A 21,306-nucleotide genomic window follows, 5' to 3' on the forward strand; every position below is an offset into this window, starting at 1 on the left:
AAAACACCACACACACACACACAAGCATGTTATAAACGTAGATTGTATTTCAGTGAAAAAGTGTCCAAAGTCCTGCAGTGTGCCTGACAGCACAAATGTAGGCACTTCTTTTTAAAGCGAGATGTGTCACAATAAACCATTTCAGCTGTTGTAGCATGGTAAAAATACAGTGAGGTCAAGACTCAAAACACTAGCATATGAAATTAGTCCTTTTATGGCAGTGTAATATATTAATTGGCTTTTTGTGAGGATAAAGACCACTGGAGTGTATATCCACCATTCATTTACAAAAAGGATTAGTTCAAAAAGAGACTGCAAACACTGCATATAAAATACAAAAACTGGCAAATGAATAAAATGACAGCTCAGTCCTGCCACATACTTGCAGGCTTAAGTTCATTTCCAACCAGAACTGGGTGGATTATCCCAACACTTAGTACAAATTCACATGACTCATGAACTAACATTTGAGAATAGCAGTAAAACTGTCATGCATCTGAAAGATGAGCTGGGATGTGTCATTGTAGCACTAATCAGAAACTGGAGTAGCACCACAACATAAAAACAGGATTCTGCTGTTGTAGATCAAATAAAGCCAAAGGGAACAGATGCACAGCAAAAGTCCCTCTAAATCCAACAAAATTAAAGCATAAGTACATATTTTCCCCAATCTGTTTTTTCCATTTCAAGAGCAAAACATTTGACACAATCTTCCCCTAATTAGTGTCTGCACAGTATGCCTGAGAGGTGATTAAGTGGAAGCACATGTGGAATCAAGACAGGTGTACAGTTCCCAAAAGCTGATGAAACATGATATTTAGATGAGGAAAACGGGACAATCTAAAAAGATACATAAATGCGTAGGGTATATAAACAGGAAAGGGCCATAGCACATTTCCCTTTGTAGTAAAATAAAACCAATAGACAATTAAAGTCCATTACAATGCAAATTAAAATAACAAAGATAAAAAGTTGCGCCAAAGAATCACTTAGTAAGATAACATATAAATGATACATATAAAAGCACTGCAATATTGCCACAGTTCCCTGTGTGAAGTGCCCAGGCTACTACTTCAGAAGAGGAGAAGCAAAGAAGTTGCCCTGACGCCCAACAGCCAGAGAAGACTTGCTCTTGCTTCCGAACCTGTGAATGGAAGATGTGTTCAACAAGCAGAAGGAACGGCATATGGAGCTCTTAGGGAGGGACAGTTAAAAGAAAAAAAGAAAAAAAAAAAAAAAAGGACTAAATGATTGAGCCCATAAAAATTAAATATTAACAGAGACATGAGGTAAAATGGTCAAAGTTTCTCTGCATTGACTGGAACTGCCTACAAGTATCAGTCTACTCCACCAATTCATCCCTCCTTTAGTCTATAAAAATCATACTCAAAGCAATAATTAAGATGGTTACCTGGGTGTGGTCCTGCTCAGAGTAGACTTCATGCGTTGAGACAAGGAGCTGGAAGATGGTGTTTTGCTCATCTGGTGCTCTGGAGTGGTCAAAGGCCCCAACATGCTCACTGGAAAAAGCAAGCAACCAAACGGCCACAGGAATGTGTTAATCATTGACAAATCGGGAGTTGCACATCACTCCCTACACAAACATATATAAATATCTTTCACAACCATTATAAAGTTTTGTAAAGCTCCCTGAAGACATTCTTTGGTGAATTTAAATCCTTCCCACCGTACATTTAGAATAAATTAATTCTAGCACAACCCTCAAAGGTTACAAATTTCACTTCATTGATTACATATCAGTATTAAGAACATGAGCCAATAGTTGCATTGTATACAATCAACAGGTCTCACCTTTGTTTTCAGGGGTGGCATAGCAATTAGCGTTCTCAATGATCATGTGATCTGGGTTGGCCTGCTCAAGAACCACCATCACGAACTGGGTCCAGTACTCCACAGGCAAACCTAGAAGGCGCTCAACCACCTATCAAGTTAAACCCAGTTTACCAGAGATATTAAAACAAGTTTGGAGCGTCTTGATGGAATATTAAATTGGTTTGAGAAGGAGCCTGGTGAACTAAATATTTGTTTAAAAAGGGGCATAAGAAAGCAAATATTGATGTTAATATTTAAAAGAAAGAACAGAACAGCTCCATGAAGAATCTGCTCATACCTTTGGTTGCCGTTTTGTATCCTGTAGAATTGTCATTGGATCTGGGTCCGGTACCGCATGTCCAACAATGGTGGGACCAAACACTCGTGCCAAATTAAAAACATCCATCTTGGTATCTGGACTCTGAGAAACTCTGAAAGTTCAAATAAAAAGGATACCAAGATCTGCCCTTCATCTAGGGACGGACAGTTGAGCTGCCATAAATACTCATCATTCTTTGATATTAATGTACTAACACTGTCGGAGATGTTGCATTCTGTGTTGTGCAAGTACACAATGTTTCTCTGCTGGGGAGACGCAAGTGGGAGAAGTTCATAGTCTTAAGGGTTTAAAGTGATGTTACATTACCAGTTTTGGAGATCTGATATTTCTTCAAGTGGACTGATTCCCTCTTGGTTATGAGCAGCCAACAAGTTATGCTCATTTACTCTTATGCTTATTTATATTTTGGTTTCTACGAGGTATATGTGTGATGAGTGTGTCTACTCTGTACACTTATGTATCTCAACAGTTTTACAGTGGATCTGAGGACAGTAAAGTGCAACAAAAATCAAATCTATCAGTGACTGAAGAACTAGGCTGTCGTATTTCCTGGTGGGACTGAAAGATGGAATAAAAGCATAACTAAAGGTTCAGGTCTAAATATCTTGAAGACTTCATAGCCACCCGGTATATTTTTCCTTCTTTTTCAAAGCAATATACTACTTAAGCCGACCTACCTCTGGAGATGAATCATAAGGAAGGCCAGTGTATCTCTGTTAGCTTGGGGCAAATCACTGATCGTTTGGTACATCAGAGCAATACTATTGTCGTCATCTGTGGTTTCTGCATCAAAGTACAGATACATACCTTAGAATCCACATAGTGCACATTAAGATGAATCTAACAAAAGGCTGCACAAAAATCTCGACCAAACCCCAAGCAGCTGACTCAAACCCACCTGCTGCTTCCATAAAAGCCCGATTGAGGCGGAAGGTGAGCAGAGGCTCTTTGAGGTTCCTCAAGAAGTCCTTGAGAACACCACAGATGGCATGAATGTCCTCCACTTTGCTGAGCACCGGGACAGTCTTCCCCCTCAGGAACTTCTCCTTTAGCTCCTTTACTGTCCGGTCCACACCTGAGAGCCTGTACAGTCCAGTCTACAAAATAGGACGATGGTAATCAAAACAGGACACAGTAATCTGCCCATCAAGTGCAGCTTTTATAGGATGCTTCAGTAAATTTAAATGGGGGAGATTAATCCCTGGTTAAACTGCATTCTAATCCACCTAATAAAAGAATCTTGATTTTCAAGTTTGCACAAGCTGTACTGGATATGTAAGGGTGAGAGCGTAGACAGGATGCAGTATCTGAGCCATAGCACCAGATTTATGGTCTAAAACAGCACTGAGGGTAACAGACTGGGAAACATCACTTACCTCATGCAAGCCCCTCTGTTCAATCTCATTGACACAGTGGACCACCAAGGATGGAATCATGGGAGAGGTACCAGGGACATAGTCTGCAAGAGTGCCCTGTAAGCAAAAGTCAATTTTGAAAAGCTAAACCAGATTAAATGGAAAGACACACATCCTTGGGGGGAAGGAATTAATAATTTTTAAACACGAATGTGAACGTCCCGCACCTCTCCGATCTTGACTGGAGTGCCTCCCAGGCTGGGGATGCATGGCAGGGGACATCGCTCTCGGCACTCTGGGTGAGTCACCACTCTGCAATCTCGACACTTCAGAGAGATTTTCCCAAACTTGATCCTCTTTCCACAAGGCACACAAGATTCAGGCTTGATTACCTAAACACAAGAAGGAAGGCATCTCTTGTAACCATAAGAATGACACTAATTAGAAAGGTCACAGCACAATAAGAGGTCGATTCTCCCATGCGCTGAAGTCAGAATACCACATAGCCACATGCTGTTTTGACTTAAGCGTATTCTCCCATTGACTTAAGTGTGGGATTTAAGTGCGCTTATGCTAGACACACGAAAGCACCAAAACATGGGTGTGTCACAAATAAATGACGCTTAAGCACATTCTGCCACTGACTTAAGTGCATGCTTCACTATGTGCTCTGGGGGGCTGTATCAAGTCACGCACCTCTACATGGTCAAATGTAATACTGCAGTCTTCGGAAAGCTGAACGTGTAATAAAACTTTCTAATGAGCAACATTTAAAAACAAATGCTACAAGCCAAAATGGATGTGAATAATTCCTATAAGTATATAAGAATGGTATAACGCAATATATAGAAATTATTAATACACAAAGTATATTACCGTTACACAAAGTTCAAGTGACATCTGCCTTGTCACCACACCTAGTAAGGTGAATCAAGCTCAGTGAGTGGGTAACAAAAAAAAATAATTTCAATTGAATTAATGAAAAGGGAAAAAAAAAGGTTCAAAAGCCACGGTGAATGCATGGTGCACATGAGAGAGTGGGACAGCCAGGCAACCAGAATACTCCCCCATTGTTTTGATGTGCTGAAGCGTTTCTGTACCTGACCAGGACACTCACCTAACTTAACCATTCTACACCCACAAGATGTATGGGTTTTTCCGTACGGAAGAGGATTAGAGTCACCATGAAAATATTATTTGAATTCTGACTCTTTTTTCCCCTCAGAATTCTGAGATTAAAGTCAGAATTCAAATAATACCTTCATGGTGAGATTGGTGACCCTAATCCTCTTCTGTATATCCGTGAGAATTACCAAATAAGTGTAGTAAGCTACTGCCATGCCTTCATTTGCACAATAAAACTTACTGCGGATTTCAATAATGCTTGGAATGTACGCGAAATAGACGATGTTCTGTGTTTCGCTTGTCACCAAAATCAGAGGATGTAACCCTCTAACTCTTGCACCACCATGCCTTCTTTTTCAGGTTAAGTGCAGCGAGTTCTCGCGCTGATGAGGGAAGATGATGTTTAACTCAAAATGCACATTTCTTGACTTAAATGCCTGATGAGCGAATCAGCTCCCAGGTGGCCAGTAAATAAATACACAAACCCCTCTGGTATGGTGTTGCCATTCGGCAACATCTCTTCACTCATTATCCAGAAAAGAAACATTGAATTGTTGGAATTAAAAAGATAGGCCTTAAGATAACCAATTATGTGGCGCTTGACAAGTCACGACATTGGAATTTGCCTCATTGACTCTTTCCTACGGTATCCCTTAGACAGAAGGCAGTAGATTCCTATACGGATTCCTGTACATTTATGTGCATATTTGGCAAGTTAAATAGATGTTGATGTTCAGAAATCAACTAAGGTAGTTTAACAGTAAATTGAGAAAATATGGATGTTGCCATATGGCAATTTGGTACCATAATGGAAAAATGGGTATGCCATATAGTAACACTGAACTACAATAAAACTGCAATAATGTATTTCCCTGTTGGCAATTTGTATAGAGTGGCAACAATTATTTCATTGCAGTTATTTGGAAATACTGAAGGAATATCAGTAAGGACTCACTTTCAAGGTTTGTAGGAGTTCCAAGTGTACAAATACACTTCATGGACAAAGGTATTGGGTCACCTGGCCATTAGACCTACAGGAACTTTTATGACCCCCCCCCCCCATTCTAAATCCATAGGCATTAATATGGAGTTGGTCCCCCACTTGCAGCTATAGCAGCTGCCACTCTTCTGTGAAGGCTTTCCACAAAATTTGGGAGTGTGTCTGTAGGAACTGTTGCCCATTCATCCAAACAACCCTTTGTGAAGTCAGGCACTGATGTTGGACATGAAGGCCTGACTCGTAATCTCCATTCTAGTTCATCCCAAAGGTGTTAGATGGGTTTGAGGTCAGGGCTCTGTGAGGGCCACTCAAGTACTTCCACAAAAAACTCACCCAACCATGTCTTCATGGACCTTTCTTTGTGCAATGGGGCACAGTCGTGCTGGAACAGAAAATGGTTTTCCCCAACTATTCCCACCAAGTTGGAAGCATTGAACTGTCCAAAATGTCTTGGCAAGCTGAAGCATTAAGACTTCACTGGAACTAAGGGCCCTAGCCCAACCCTTGAAAAACAACCCCATACCATTATCCCTCCTCCACCAAACTTTACAGTTGGCACAATGCTGTCAGGAAGGTAATGTTCTCCTGGCATCCACCAAACCCAGACTCAGAACAGGTTTCCACTGCTCCAGAGTCCAGTCGCAGTGTGCCTTACGCCACTCCATCCAACAATTCGCATTGTGCTTAGCGATACGAGGCTTGCATGCAGCTGCTTGGCTATGGAAGCCCATTCCATGAAGCTCCCGGCTCAGTTTTTTTTGCTGGGGTTAAGGCCAGAAGTTTGAAACCCTGCTGTTACTGAGTCAACACAGCGTTGATGACTTGGGCACTATGCAACCCTGCTGTTACTTTATGAGGTCTGACACTTTCTGGCTGAGTTTGTTGTTCTCAAGTTCTTCTACTTTTAAATAATCCCACTTACAGTTGATTGTGGAATATCTAGCAGGGAAGAAAATTTCACGAACTGATTTATTGTGAAGCTGGCATCCTATGATAGTACCGCTCTTGAAATCACTGAGCTATTCCGAATGACCCATTCTTTCACAAATGTTTGTAAATCCAACTGGATGACCATGTGCTTGACTTTATATACCCGTAGCAATGGGTCTGAGTGAAACCTGAATTCAGTGATTAAGAGGTGTACCCCAATACATTTGTCCATATAGCGTAAATCAATTTATTAAAGGAGGACACATTTAAATAAAAAGTAGAATTTCCAAGAACTACTGTTTGGATCATTTTCCATTGTGGTATCGCAAAGTATCCAATCCTCAAATTACACAAAAAAGTACATCAAAGTCTTTCAAACTAATGGGGAAAAGAACTCGTGGTTAGATTAAGGCTTACAATAGAGCAGTATATTCTTGATCAAAGAATCTGGTGGTATTTCAACTTTAAATGGTGGAACATACCGTTTTGGAGATGAACTCATGGAGACGAACCCCACCGTTGCCTTGAGGCGTCCCAGGTTCAACTCGTGCCTCCTTCTCAGGGACGGTCGGGGCCTTGAACACATCTTCAGACTTAAGAGAATCTGTGTCCCAACCTTGAACACCTTAAAAAAAATAAAATAAAACAAAAAGTTCAGTCTGGTTGGTATTTAAATGCTACAAAAATCCCATCTCAGGGTTGTGACCTTAACATGGTAGAGGGGGCTGTGTGGTTCAGGATCTCCGTATCTGCTACCCTGGAGTTCCCCAGAGGAAGACCTCAGGCAGGAGTGGGGATAGCAGGAGTTTCCTCTATGCTGCTTAGTGGGAAACTATGTACACATCATACCGCAGTTCAGAGTGAATCGCCTTCCTAAAGGGTTTCTACACACTTACCAGACTTTCAATTTTAAAATGCGTGTTTGTGTATGTCTGGGGGAGGGGGGATAGGGGGTTTATAGGGCCAGTCTTGCCCTTGCCAGGATCAGTTAGTTGCTTCTGCTTGAAAAGCTGAACAATTTTGAATGCTTGGCATTTTGCTTTCCGCTCACATTTGGGATCCTTAACCGGCCAGTCACAATACCTGCCCTTCTGGACAGGCTCTGACCCAGTCGTCTAGGCATTCAAGCCTTGTCAAAGTTGCTCATATCCTTATGTTTGCCCATTAACTTTAAGAAATGACTGTCCACTTTCCAAATAAAGTGTTTCTCGAACCAGTGCTGGGGGATCCACAGACGGTCCAATTTCCTGGGAATGGGGAGGGACCAAAAACTTAACCGCATGGGGGACCCAGAGGGCGGGTTTGAGAAACAAAGGCATGGTATATATCAGCATCCTTGAGAGGTGCTATTGTAATGAGATAATCAATGTTATTCACTTCACCCTTCAGTGGTTTTAAGGTTATGGCTGATCAGTGTATATCAATATTTCTTACTCAAGCATGCATACCACAGACACCATTCCTTGGCTTGTAATGTTGGTGTAACAATGTGTGCTCTGTACACATTCTGGAGTTACTAACCAACAGTGGGAATTTCATCAAAATAAGTAAATTTGGATTTTTTTTTATACAAAAAGTAGGCCAATTTTTGCAATAGTCTATTTCCAAACTTTTCCCCTCTTCCACACCCAGAACGGAAAAACACCAAAATCAAATTCCACACTTTTCCACTGTGTAGGAGCCCCATTTCTTAGAGAAAGTGGGCAAGGCGCTGAAAAGATACAATCGATAACTTCTATGGTCCTCCAGGACCTCAAGGCTCATGTGTTGAAGAATAGAGGAGCAGGATGAAGAAGAAAAGGTCTTCCATATCTAAACCTGAGCACTGAAATGTTAGACTTCTGTGCAAGATATGGATTATCCATATTACTACGTTCAAACATAATGTTTACAAATATCAATCAAGGTGCCAGAGCACTCCAGGCCAAAGGTGAATGATTGACTTTATAGTTGGGTCAGACTTAAGGCCACATATTTTGGACAGCTGGGTGAAGAAAGAGTTAAGTTGATGACCAGTTGGTGGTGAATTTATTCAGTGGACAAGGTGGCAAAATAGACAGGTAATGAAGGTTTCCCAGGAACATCAGACTAAAGCTTCCATATGAAATTAACTCTCAGTTCCAGAAAAAAACTATTTATGCAGAGTGCGACTGGGGATAGAGACAGAACCGCATTTTGTATTATTTCAGTCAGTTTTAATTTATCTCCTATTTTTATATTTTATTTTTGTTTGTGAAGCACCTTGGTCAGTTTTTGTGTCATAAAGCACTATATAAATAAATTATTGATTGATTGAGACAGAGAATGGACCACATTCAAGGCCTCAATTACTGCTGCATCTGCAAAAAGCTATGGCCAACAGGCAAACTGCATGGACTTGTGGCCTTCAAGACACTGCAGAGGTCTCCTGAGAGATCCAAAAAGGCACTGAAAAGCTGCAGCAGAGGAAGTCAGATGCCAAATGTCTTGTATTGCAGGGGTTCTTAGAGGCCCTAAAATTGTTTTGGCAAACCATCCAATGTCTCAGGGTAGGTCCAGCCCAAATAGGGAAGTGTTAACCAACTCTGGGGATATTACCAAGCAGTGGAAAGGGCATCTGAGGAACTCCACCACCTGGTAAAGACGGTGTTGATCATTTCTGGTGAATCTATATCATTTCAGGTGAAGTCCCTGGGGTGGTCTGAGATGTCTGATGGAAAGGTTGCAGCAGCAGAAGAAATCCATCCAGAGATGATGTTGGAGTGATATCGCTCTTCAATGTTGCAGGGATGGCAAATATAGTACCTCTATAGAGATATACGTTCTAACTATAGAGGGGGTTAGATTTCTGGGCCTCCCTGGGAAAGCGTATTCCAAGGTACTGGAAAGAAGGCTGCCCAAAGCAAAAGGACATCTTGTATATGGAGCTAGTGACACTGAGGGTAAGAGGGAATGCGGGACTGACAGGCAGATCAGCTCAAGAGGCTACAATTTTGTAGGCACAAAGCAAATCTGTGGTGGTGATACTCATGATTTAGTTAATGCAAGCCCCCATCTTCACAGATAACCATGAGTTATGGGCAATGACCTAAAGGAGGTACAAGTAGTCAACAAGTTTTTTGAACACATTAAGAAAGGGTGAGGAATTCACAGATCCTGAGACAGATACAGGACTGTTTCACACCACAGGAACTTTTCAGGAACCAGGAACTTTTGTCATATTCACTTCACAGGAACTTGGTCCAAATGTAGTTCCTCGGAGGCAGTTCCAGATCCTTTTTAGTCCCTACTCTGTTTTTAGTCCCTCACAGCGATAAACTTTCCGACTGACAAGCTTTATCTTGGTAGTAACGTGGAAATGCAGGTAAGAAACAGAAGCAGTGGAGAAAAAAATTTGAGCAAATGGGATTAGTTTTGTACCACTAACATTTCATGCATTAATGTATCTTTTTGCTTTTCTGCTATATCTTTCTGTCCTGTGCCTTGGACAGAGAGGTCTGGTCTAACCCGCACAAAATGCTGCCATTGAGACCCTCGGCAGGAACGGTGGATAGAAAATAAAGTTGCTATAATTTTTTTTTAAATTTCCCTTCAGCTATGTACTGGCTGATGCTATTCATTGACAATTTATCCACAATGGTTATAAATTTAACAGGAAAAAGGATCAAACCATCAGTCCAAACTATTTCCATAGTGCTACCTTTAGAGTAAATCATTCAAAATAAAGATAATGACAGCAACACGATCAACACTTAGGAGTTTCCTATATCTTTAAGGCATTCCCTCGCTCAAGGGCTAAAAAGTACCACAGACTCCTTACCAGTCTTTCTTCTGCTTCTTGTCCAGTAAGGAATGGCCTCTATAGTGGAGACTGCCTCGATTGGTCCTCCATCAGCAGGAACAGTCACTGTAGTCTTTGCCACAATAGATTCATTCCCCTAGAGGGGAAGAAAAAGGCAGCATTAGATGAAACAGGCCCTGACTGATATTACAGCCGTTTCGGCAGGCTTCCCCAGAAACGGCCCTTTACGTGCCTTGTCTGACGTTCGGCCAGTGGAGCGAGACTTCTTCGCAGCACAAGGAGGACCGTCTGTGTGATTCCGGGATGAACGCTGAAACCGATAAAGGTGTATCATAGACGTCGCCAGATTCACCCGCCCAGTCATGACTTGAAAAACCACTTACCCTCTTCTCTCGCTTCTTTAGGCGCACTGTCCTCACAATCGAGGAATCCCAATCCTGCAACAAAATCAAAAACAGTATAATAAGCAATAAACATAACTTACACAGATATCAATAGAAATTGCCCCCCCCCCCCCATGCTTTCACGAAATAAAAATGTTTACCAGAGAATCATCGGTCTTATCATAGCTGATATCTGACAAGATGGAGGCAGATTCATCAATGGTGGTTAACCTGTAAAAGAAAGAAAAATCATTACATCACCACACCTTCCAACCTTCCACAGACCAGGATAGACTTGCAAACATGTGGCCATGCATCACGGCATACCTCCGACTGGCGTTAAGGTTGGCAGCCACCTGCGTGCGCGCATTGAGAAAGGCTAGAGCTGAGCGCTGCTCCTCATTCAGCTGGATGCTGTTACTGGAGCCCTCTGTAATCAGCAGCTCTCTGATCAGCTGGATTTGGCGGTCCTGTGCATCAACATTTTCATTCAGAAACCTTTACTTCAACAAGCCAGTCATATTTCAGCTCAAGGTACATCAGCATACAGCCTGAGAAATTCATCCTAAGGGCTGTTTATTGCAGAATAACACATGCACGGCAGTGGGCGGGATAACATCCCTATTGTGTCCTTAACCCCAAATGTTCCAGGGGCGTTAGATGCTGCCTTACCCGGCTGACTGACCTAAGCCTTCCTAACCCGTACAACTGATGAATGGAATGCAAACGACATTCACATGAAAGGAGAGACAGCATTCAAGATTGCAGACATGCAACCTGAAGTTGCCGCTTCAAGGTTCATGAAAAAGTTGTCATAACCCTGAGAAACGGACTCACAACTGCTTCAATATAAGCAACTGGATAAAGTTAAGACTGCAGAAAGGTTACACATTGTTTACTTTGACTTGCGAGGAACAAGCAAGATACCTCAAAATAAAAGAAGCACCCACCAACTTTTCACACTCTGCTTCTGCTTTCTGTCGGCGTCTGATCTCCACGTCGACTTGGTTGCGAGCATGCTTGAGTTTGACCTCCAAAGCACCCCTCTCAGTCTCTGCTTTAGCCAGCACCTCTTTGCAGGCACCCAGGTCCTGCTCTAGTTTCAGCCATTTACGTCGACAGTCCTCAAAGTTCAATGCCATCTGAATTAACTCTGCAAAAAGGGAACGTGGACGGAAATTTACACTAGTGTGTCAGATGGGTACAGAAGCCTCACTGAAATAGTATTCGGAACAATGACTTACGAGGCTCAACGCCCTCGTTTAAGACCTCCACATGTGCCCGCAGATTCTCAAGCAGGCTGTGTAAGGTCAGCACTGCAGTGTCCATGACCTGAAACAAAACTGACAGCTAAGCATCTGTATCAAGTGTGGATCCGGGCACATTCACGGGGGAAAAATAACTATAACCAGGGTTACCAACTTTGGTCAGCTGGATGGAGTGAGATTTTCAATTCGAGAAAAGCCTGCACACGCATTTACATGTGTTACAGTTTAATTACCTTGTAAATACTCTGTATGGTTTGCAAAACCCCCAATGATTTTGATGTAGCCAATTTTAGGTTTATAATGTAATAATATAGGTCTGCCGTAAGATTGCTTGCGTAAGCGTGAGTCACGCCAGGTGAGTGAGAGTTGGCAACCCTGCTATAATATTACATGGCGAATCGCTACCACAGATTAATCTAGGCTTTGCAAGCCTACAGTTGTTTTAGGGACTCCTCCAAGATGCATTTCGCTTAGAAAGGATGCAACACAAACACAAGGAAGAATCGACACAGCAGTGTCTAAAGAAAAGCTGTACAGAGCCAAGCTACAGGCCGAAAAAGGCATCCCTGCCGTAGAATGCATGTCGGTGTTCTGACGAGTTGAGCTTTTAGGGGGTTTTTTTGGGTGTAGGGTTTTTTTTGGGGGGTTAGGGTTTTATTGGGGGATTAGGGTTAGGATAAGGGCTATCGATTAGCACAACGGTAGCCTAACTCGACAAAGTAGCTCAACTCGTTTCAGATCAGCGACCAATCGGTCATTTAGTGACATACATGCATTCTACGGCAGGGATGCCTTTTTCGGCATAACTGTAACAAGTATCGAATGGACGATTAACCCTATAACTACACGGCAAAACATCGACTTCATGTACTACAGTTTAATACCAAACAATAAACTGACACTTAATTAAATTAGTTCTCTAAAGAATACCTAACAAACAAAACTGTACTCAGTCGCTACCAGCTAAAACGTTACAGAACAGATCCGTGAGACACACCGACTCAAAGAATTACACGTGCAACACAACATTTTCGCTCTATATTTTTTACTCACTATTGCACGAGGTAGCCCAGCACCGAGAACTTCAGCTCTGTCCAGAACAGAGATCTCTGAATTTCACCAAACTGCTGTAAATCGTACACTGTACCCCAGCCGCCTTCTTTCCAGAGACAAACAGCCCAGTTACCTTTCAAATTTAGCCGGCAGCCAATAGGAAGGAGCGCACGTGTCGTCATCACGCACGAAAGCCACTGGACGTGTGGGCGGAGTCAGGAGAGATCGCTTACTCCCCTCCCTCTTTTCAAACAAAGCACAACAAACGCGTTGGATCTGCCGATGGGAGTCATCGCTCTCTGACTGCGAAGAACATTTCATATTGTTTAAATATCAAAGTATTTATTTATCTGGGTCTAAAGCAGTTTGAGGAATACAAAATTACAATAATAATGTTTGGCCAGGTACAGAATTTCACATTTTAACAGTCGTGCAGGCCATATTTCTGACATTGTCTAAAGACAATATTTATGTATTTCTTGAAAAATACATTAATTATCAGTGAAAAAGTTGTAGCGGTTGTTCAAATTTCAATAAATACATGCACCACCAGCATTAAAGGAAATTGATGCTTGCTGAAAGAGTCAATTTTAAAGTATTTTATGGATATTTCAGGGAAAGTTTATAAGTATAAAAAAACACATAATTTTAATTTGACAAATGAATGAGACCAATTAAAGAACTGAATGCCATGAGCTTTGCTATAGTAGCTCATTATTTCCAATCTGTCCACCGCCCTCCTCAACGTTGTGAAACTTTTATTTATACATGAGATCAATATCGGGTTAGATCAATGCTACCCCTAAGTAAATAACTGACGTTTTGCATAAATGATTGTTTTCGATCCTCAGTTGCTGATCCTCAGTAAATGCACAAGGTGAACCACTCACATGAACTAAATGTCAGACTTGCAGAATCACATTTGTTTTGCTTATGACCACATAACTGAAGCAGATAATTGTATCAAGTTAGGAAAACATGTTTGAAAACCAGTGCAAATTAACAATCATAATCGATTCATAACTGATATAGTTTATGAGATGTTAGCATTACGCTTCTACAAGTAATGTGAAAATTAACAAACATGTATCACTGCAAATGGAAATACAGATAGATACCTCAGTTCTGTATGTGATGAGCCAATGTAACTCATCTAAAGACAATATTTATTGAAACAGGAACATATGCACAGTACAGATGGCACTCCATTAAAAATAAAGAACAAGCATCTTTATATCTTAACACGTTGCTTATAAGGAATCGGAAGGATGTTTAATGAATGACAATTAAATGAGTGAATGATTTGCGTCCAGAAAATGGCAGCATACCCTTAAACAACCAGGTGAACTGAGGGTAAAAACAGGCTTAGTGAAATCTCTCTTGACAACTGACATTAACTGATGTATCTTTGGGGTCCTAAGACAGGTGCCAAGAAATGGACCTTCAAAGGTATTGTTTCATATGTAAAATGGAATGGTTAAAATGACAAGAATAATAAGGGAAAGGTTATGGTTATTACTGCGTTTGGGATAGCTGTGTTTAGGAAAGCATTTACAGACTCTAATGTTGTCTTAATTAATTCCGGAGCTATTCAATATTATTGACCTCACGTCTAGGACGGGGTAAGTTAGAATCTCTTGTGTACGTATTTGTTACGAATGAAATTGTGAGAGAGCGAGATATACAGAGAAGGAGAGAGAGCGCAGGAGTGAGAGAGTAGGGGGTGTTAAAGTATTTCCAGTCGAGTGATTCGCGTTTGTTAGTTGAGCAACTGAGAGCCCCAAAGGTTGTGATGCGGGATTCACCATCAGAAGTGTTCGAAGAGCAAGGGGGTATCAAAAGATCTCGATCTGAAAACGAGGAGTGCCGCGTGTTTGCATGTTGCGATAAAACGTTCATTTAAAGCAGCAAGAATGATCGCCACCACGCAACAGAATGTGTCTACAGACCTGGTAATTTACACTCAAATGCATGTGCTTAAACAGTTTTCGACTGTGTTTGATTGGCAGCATGGAGACTCCAAAGTGATGCGCACAGTATAAGCCTCAGCTCTTTGGCGCACTAGTCAAACTGAAGAAGCTTTCATTCACATTTCTACAGTGTGGTGTCTTTACCGTGTGGGTCCGCAGACCGCCCTAGGCACGGCAGGGAGGTGTGTGCGTCTGAAGCTGTGTGTATTTTTATCTATCAATTTGTGTGCATTAAAAGAAACGGTATGATTGATTTTAAGGAACGATGCATTTTCAATGGAAATTTTTTTCTTAGATTTTGTCCGTTTGTATCTTGCAGTTCTACCCTATCAAGATTCTCAATGCTTATTGTTTCCCAAATGCTAAATTACACTTCACACTCTTGGCCTGTCATTCATACTTCTGAAACCATCAATATGCCATTTATTTTGTTAGTTATATCGAGCACTGCAGTGGTCTCTGAATAATCACTTTCACTACTTGAAGCTATTGTCTATGTTAAGTTAATCCAAAAGCAGTGTGTCGCTGTACGGAAAATTAAACCTGTTATCTTCGAGACAGGTATAACTGCTAAATTGCTCATCACGAATAATTGCTTTGCGGTTGCAAACCCGCGGAATCTCGTCTGATAACAGAAATGCGTGCTTTGCCTGACTGGTTTTGCGCGTGGACAGGGCGCTGTAGTGCTGGGTGGTGCGGAAAGCGACTGGCGCCAGTAAAACGGCGGAGGAGGGGCGGCATTAGGCAACGCGCCGTAATTAACGGTGCTGCTCCAATTATACGTGGTTCTCTCATCTGCAGCACTTTCGCGTGAATTCTGCAAAACACAACTGAGATACTGTTATACACATCTGTTAAAACTGCTTGGGTATGGTGGATCCCGTTACTTAATATGTCAGTAATGTACGCGAGGCTTTTAAAGTAAATCTGGACCAGCTTGAGAAGTTATTTTATCAGTATTCCACTCAAATTATAGATATGAACAGTGTAAAGTGGATTACACAGCGTTTTAGAACGGCGATTTCAGACTAAACGAATAGAAGCATTAAATTGTGTTATTGTCATTTCGGTGTATAGAGGGTCGTAAAATTGTATTAATCTAAAATCGACTAAATATTTATATATCATCCTTTAGGGAAAACCTCTCCATTCTCTGTCGTTCTTTGGACAGCCTGACATACTGTATTGCAGTGCACATTCACGTCACTGTTATATTTGCTGAGGGAATATCTTGGTAGGCTGTCACACTTAGTGGGACTGAGCATGGAAAGCAGCTGCGTGAAAAGCATTTTTAGAATTTAGTGATTAGTTGTCATTGTTGACACACCACAGCACAAAACAACAAAATGTGTCCTCTGCATTTAACCCATATGTGACATAGCTGGGGGGCAGCTAATTCAGCACCCGGGGAGCAGTGCTTGGGGGCGGTACCTTACTCAGGGTACCAGTGGTGCCTTGCTGGTTGGGGATTCGAACCTGCAATCTTTCAATTACAAGTGCACTTCCCCAACCATTAAACCACCACTGCCCATGTTCACCCTTTTCTGGGTATCCCCGTGTTTACAAAAGGCATCCTCTTTTTTTCCTAAGAATGACATTCAAAAGTACAAACCACCTGCTTCTATTTACATCATAATAGTTTTAATTTGGAGAAGTACATAAAAAGGCCAGATTCTTGCCCACAAACCATAGATCGTGAAAACATCTTCTAACGGTACAATATTTTGCACTGAAGCCATGTTGTCCAAAATTACTCAATAAATACTTTATATTATAGCTTTGTTTAAAGGAAAATACTTCTGCCAGTGTAATGCAATAGAATGTGATAATCATTAAAATATCAAGGAAAAAAACTAAGGATCTCAAACGTGTAAAGTCCTGCCCTAAATTACAAAGGAAAATAGAATTTTCTGGTACTCCTGGGCAACTTAACAGGTGTTGTGAGTCATTTAATATATTCTACTGATCACAGCATGATTGTAGTTTTCTGCATCGCAGACAGACTTTTGTTCGCTGAATGCACCATGGGTGCTGAGGAAATTGCTCTGTGAAAATGATGTTTGACATTTGTATCGGCGACGTAAGGTGAGCAAAGGATCTCAGAGACACAGCATGGTGTTCTAAGTTGCACACTCTGTGTTGGACAGCTTACCTATTACCAAAGACTAATGCATTATTCTACAAAATTCAGAACCCACATAACAAACTGGCTGATGGCTACATGGTCCACAAACATCACCATCAGGCTACCAAACACTTCACTGCACTAGCTTCCTTACCCTCGCTTTAATAATTTTTTGTATGTTTTGTGTTACTAGATTGACCAAGATTTAGATGTATTTTTTCTTGCTTAGGGGCTGAGCTCCTGCATACATTTTCCACATTATTGCTACATCTTTCATTAACATTTCATTAATTCAGCAGATTTAATATAGAGACAAACTCCTGTTCAACAATCTAGTTTGCTGACATTATATTATACGGTTAGTTACAGCCATTAATGTATTAGCCATCAGTTCATTTTTACAAGACCGTTAGGAAGTAACATGCTATCGGCCTAATAAGCGAAGTAGTAATTATGAGTTGGAAATTTAATTTATCATACCAGAACTTAATAGATACGGTACTTGAATTGTTAGCAAAAATAAGCCATAGGCCTGTATGTTATGAAAATTCAATTAAAACTTTACGCTGCATAAGTTTCTCCATATATGGCTCCCTTATAAAGATATTAATACTAAGATATGTTGGGTGTTTACAACACAACCCCTAAGACACAGATATGTTATAGATATAGTTTGTTTTCTTTTGGGATACCAGCTGCATTTCCCAGTATGCATTCAAGTGACCTTTATTGTGTGGTATCACTGAGTGAGTGTAGATTGAAAAGGTTCCGTTTAGGTGAAGGGAAGACTCAGTAATTGTTGTACTGCAGTCTTGTTTTCATATTGTGATTTATAAAAGGATACAAGGAGAGAGCACAGTGGAGTGGGTTTTAATTTGATTTACCAAGGACTTTAACATTCAGTATGCTGGTCTCATTTCCCCTTTAATTTATCATTTCTGTTTGTGTGTGTGCGCATGAATCGCTCATTACCCTCTCCGTGGGTGTGAATATGTCTACGATTTTAACCTACACAATACAGTGATATGAAAAACTAATTAGATTAGAAGGAACAGAGCTGCATTTATAAATGAAGATGGATAGGTTACCGATGGATTCTCCAGAATATTGAAGAGAAAGAAACAAAGGTCTTCTGACTGGGGGCCTGTCACGTCAGCATGTGGAATTTTGTTATTTTTTTGTATAGTAGGTTATTCATATTTTTATGACTATGGGTCTGGCTCTTGCAGAGCTCTCGGCTTAATCTATTAAAATGCTAAAATTCCTCCAAATTGATTTTCTTATTCATCTAAGATCTGACAGGTTTTATCCTAATTTAACCAATGCCCTAAGACCAACAGCCCTGTACTTTAATTACCAAGTTATAAGGATATGGATTATATATAAGTTATATGTAACTTGCATACTGTATATAAGTGGTGTATGGGACACTCTATGGCATGCAGTTAGCCTGCCAGTGATATTTGTGGAAATTATATGAACAAAATTCACCATGTAGCACAGGAGTCCTCAAATGTTTTAACCGTAGTGATAATGTCATTTTATGCATTTATTATATAAATTATATAAATTTCTTGCTGGATAATTTGACCACCGCTGAATAGCAGGAAGAGCAACAGGTTGCGGGGACACTGCGCGTCATTCGCGGGGGTCAGCCAGCCGCTGCGAATCTGATGGCGATTCCCGGACCTTGGAGGGAGCAGGTAGGTCACCACCTTCAATGTGAGCAAGCGAGGCATGTGCACCCCTCCACCCGGGGGGTGCTATCATTTTTGGAGAAACCAATGCATACATTTTGAAGTGCTTTATTGCAAGACAAAGCAACAAAACCCACCAACAATTACACACTTAGATTGAAAAAGAGGGATGACATCCTGTATGTCCTAAACACACTGAAACAGTCAGTGACTGCAGGCATTCCCTAGAAAATACATTGTATTAAATAAATAAATAAACAGTCTCTCTGTTTCTGTAGAAGCTATTGCCTAGTTTTGTTGGTTACAGTATAATATAGGCTAACGTGAGCAGCTTAAAATTAATTCAGCAACAACAATACACCATGTCTGCCTCAGGAAATGTCACCTGCTCTTTAGCTGTATTATTTGCCTTGTATACGTCGCCTGGGACAGGGCTGACCCACGGATATCTTCTCTCTCCTTTAGACCTATATGTCGACAGCCACTTGCATGTCACCAGCGGGCTTGGAAATGAGACATAAGTCGGTCCCTGGAAAATATGGGACAAATCATGTTTCCGATTCAATTCAGGACACACCATTTTATGTTCCAATACGGGACGATCGCATAACGTAAGGGACAGGTGACAACCTAGGAGAGGGCCGTAATTTGAGGATCCCTGATGTGGCATATAACCTTGATTTCCCACACAAGTTTAATAGGACATTTGGCTTTATAATAATAGGGCTGGGTTTTACCAATAAAATTGAATGCCCCTCTGGGGCTGCAGGTGAATTTGGTTGTTCGCGTGTAAAAGTGGAGTGGAATCATGTTATTGTGTAGTTGGCTTCCTTTATCCTGTGTAACTACTAATTTGATCGTTTAATTATTTGCTGACCACAGGGGATGTGTAACACCAAAACCACCTAGTGTCTACTCCTGTTATAAAGTTGGCTTCCTAGTTTGTTTCTTCGTTCATTATTCTTTATTTCTGTCAGTGATGTTGCTTCTACATCTGGTGCAGCATCATGCGAGGAGAAAGAAGCCATCCAGAGCTGTCCTTTAAGGAGAGTAATTCCCTCTGCAAAGTGTGATGCCATAACAGTCAGTACACAGCCGTATGCTTCTGCTTAATAATGTTCATGACATCCGTTAACGTTTGGAGCATCTAAGAACCCATTGTATTAAGTGGCTTTGATTTCTCATCCTGCAAGTGAGTATCTGCTGTGTGCATAAATAACTGCCTCTCCGACCATCCAACCCTCTCCATAGTCAAGCCTCACAAACAGAATAGGAATTCACTGATTTCCTGTGATACACACCAGCTGGGGCAAGAACAGTCCCATTGGTATTTCATCAGCAACGGGCTGGTACCTCTTGGCCGTACATTTTAAAGTTATTAGCAAAGGAATGGATCTCACAAGCAATTCTGCTGTGGAAGTTGGAATTGCCCTCACGTCTTTGGAATGTGCTCCGTTTAATAATTCTGTCGTTAATAAGCGCGACCCTAAATAACGAAGAAAAATACCATTTTTTGGCACTTTTTGGCAACGAAGGTGTTGCGAGTCACCTGAATGCACCATGGATGGTAAGAAAGTGATATTTGACATTGTCATAGACAACATAAAATGTTTACTAAGGTGTGAACAGTGCTGCTTGCAGCGATTGGTGTTTAGCTGTTTGTCTCTGTGGCTCAGCGAGACGCGGGTGCACTATCGCATGCTTGGCATTCTGGGAGACGTGGGTGTTGGCAGCGTGTTGCTCGTAGAGATGGCTTTCTGGAGCAGCGGTCACCTCTTTCACCAGCGGCCTGGCCAGCTCGAGCAGATGGTTCGGTTTGTGAGAATGCTGAGACGGAACAAGGCGCAGTGCAGCACTGCACACGCACCCATACATGCACATTGACACTTACGGCTGCCGGTTCCATCGCCCACAGCGAGCCTTGCCTTTCCAGATGGTCCAATCACATTTAGTTGGCTAGTCTGCACAGTTCACACACTCGAATATGCATACAATATGTCCTATAACCCTAATGGAAGTGCATAAGTGCATCATTGATTTAAAGTAGGATTAATCTCCAGTTTTTTTTCTATTTGCTCCATTTACTAAATACACAGACACCTGATCTTACAAATCTCATTAATAAAATCTTCATTTTCCAGATTAAAGGGCCGAGTTGCATTGTAATTATAAGATGGTTATATTAATGTTTCTCCAGGTTGGGAGGAGTTTATGGAGCAGACACACCAATAACAGATGGAGAGGCCTGGCTAACTAGCCCTTGTGCGTGTTGATCAGTAACTGCCCTCACGTTTGACAGAACCACTGCCGCAGGACTTTTCTGACTGAGCAGCCCCAGTTTTGCCATCATTTACAGGAGTTTTTGGACTGGAGCTCAGATCAAGCATTTTTTCCCCCCCAAAACTTACTTTTGGAAAAACTTTGGCAGAACATCAAGGAACATCAA

At 41.3% G+C, this 21,306-nt stretch overlaps 2 protein-coding genes across 2 annotated transcripts in view; one reads left to right on the top strand and one right to left on the bottom strand.

The window, feature by feature from the left end:
• Window positions 1–25: 25 nt before the first annotated feature.
• On the bottom strand, window positions 26–13,223 carry racgap1 (Rac GTPase activating protein 1). Its single transcript, XM_023804972.2, has 17 exons — window positions 13,069–13,223; window positions 11,992–12,079; window positions 11,698–11,900; window positions 11,075–11,217; window positions 10,909–10,978; window positions 10,748–10,801; window positions 10,597–10,674; window positions 10,383–10,500; window positions 7,066–7,208; window positions 3,756–3,920; window positions 3,550–3,645; window positions 3,072–3,270; window positions 2,851–2,956; window positions 2,132–2,264; window positions 1,813–1,942; window positions 1,412–1,520; window positions 26–1,144 (listed from the first exon to the last, which is right to left on the bottom strand). The coding sequence occupies exons 2-17, from the start codon at window positions 12,074–12,076 to the stop codon at window positions 1,069–1,071; spliced, it is 1,908 nt and encodes a 635-aa protein (XP_023660740.2). The 5' UTR covers window positions 12,077–12,079; window positions 13,069–13,223; the 3' UTR covers window positions 26–1,068.
• A 1,542-nt stretch (window positions 13,224–14,765) lies between these two features.
• The window catches only part of LOC111840294 (inactive dipeptidyl peptidase 10), a 42,666-nt gene continuing 36,125 nt past the window's right edge, over window positions 14,766–21,306 (top strand). Inside the window, exon 1 of the mRNA XM_023804948.2 lies at window positions 14,766–15,020. Within this exon, the coding sequence (XP_023660716.1) occupies window positions 14,982–15,020 (39 nt within the window). The 5' untranslated portion in view covers window positions 14,766–14,981. The remainder of the gene's footprint in view (window positions 15,021–21,306) is intronic.

Source organism: Paramormyrops kingsleyae, chromosome 6, assembly GCF_048594095.1.
Source record: "Paramormyrops kingsleyae isolate MSU_618 chromosome 6, PKINGS_0.4, whole genome shotgun sequence".
NCBI lineage: Eukaryota > Metazoa > Chordata > Actinopteri > Osteoglossiformes > Mormyridae > Paramormyrops > Paramormyrops kingsleyae.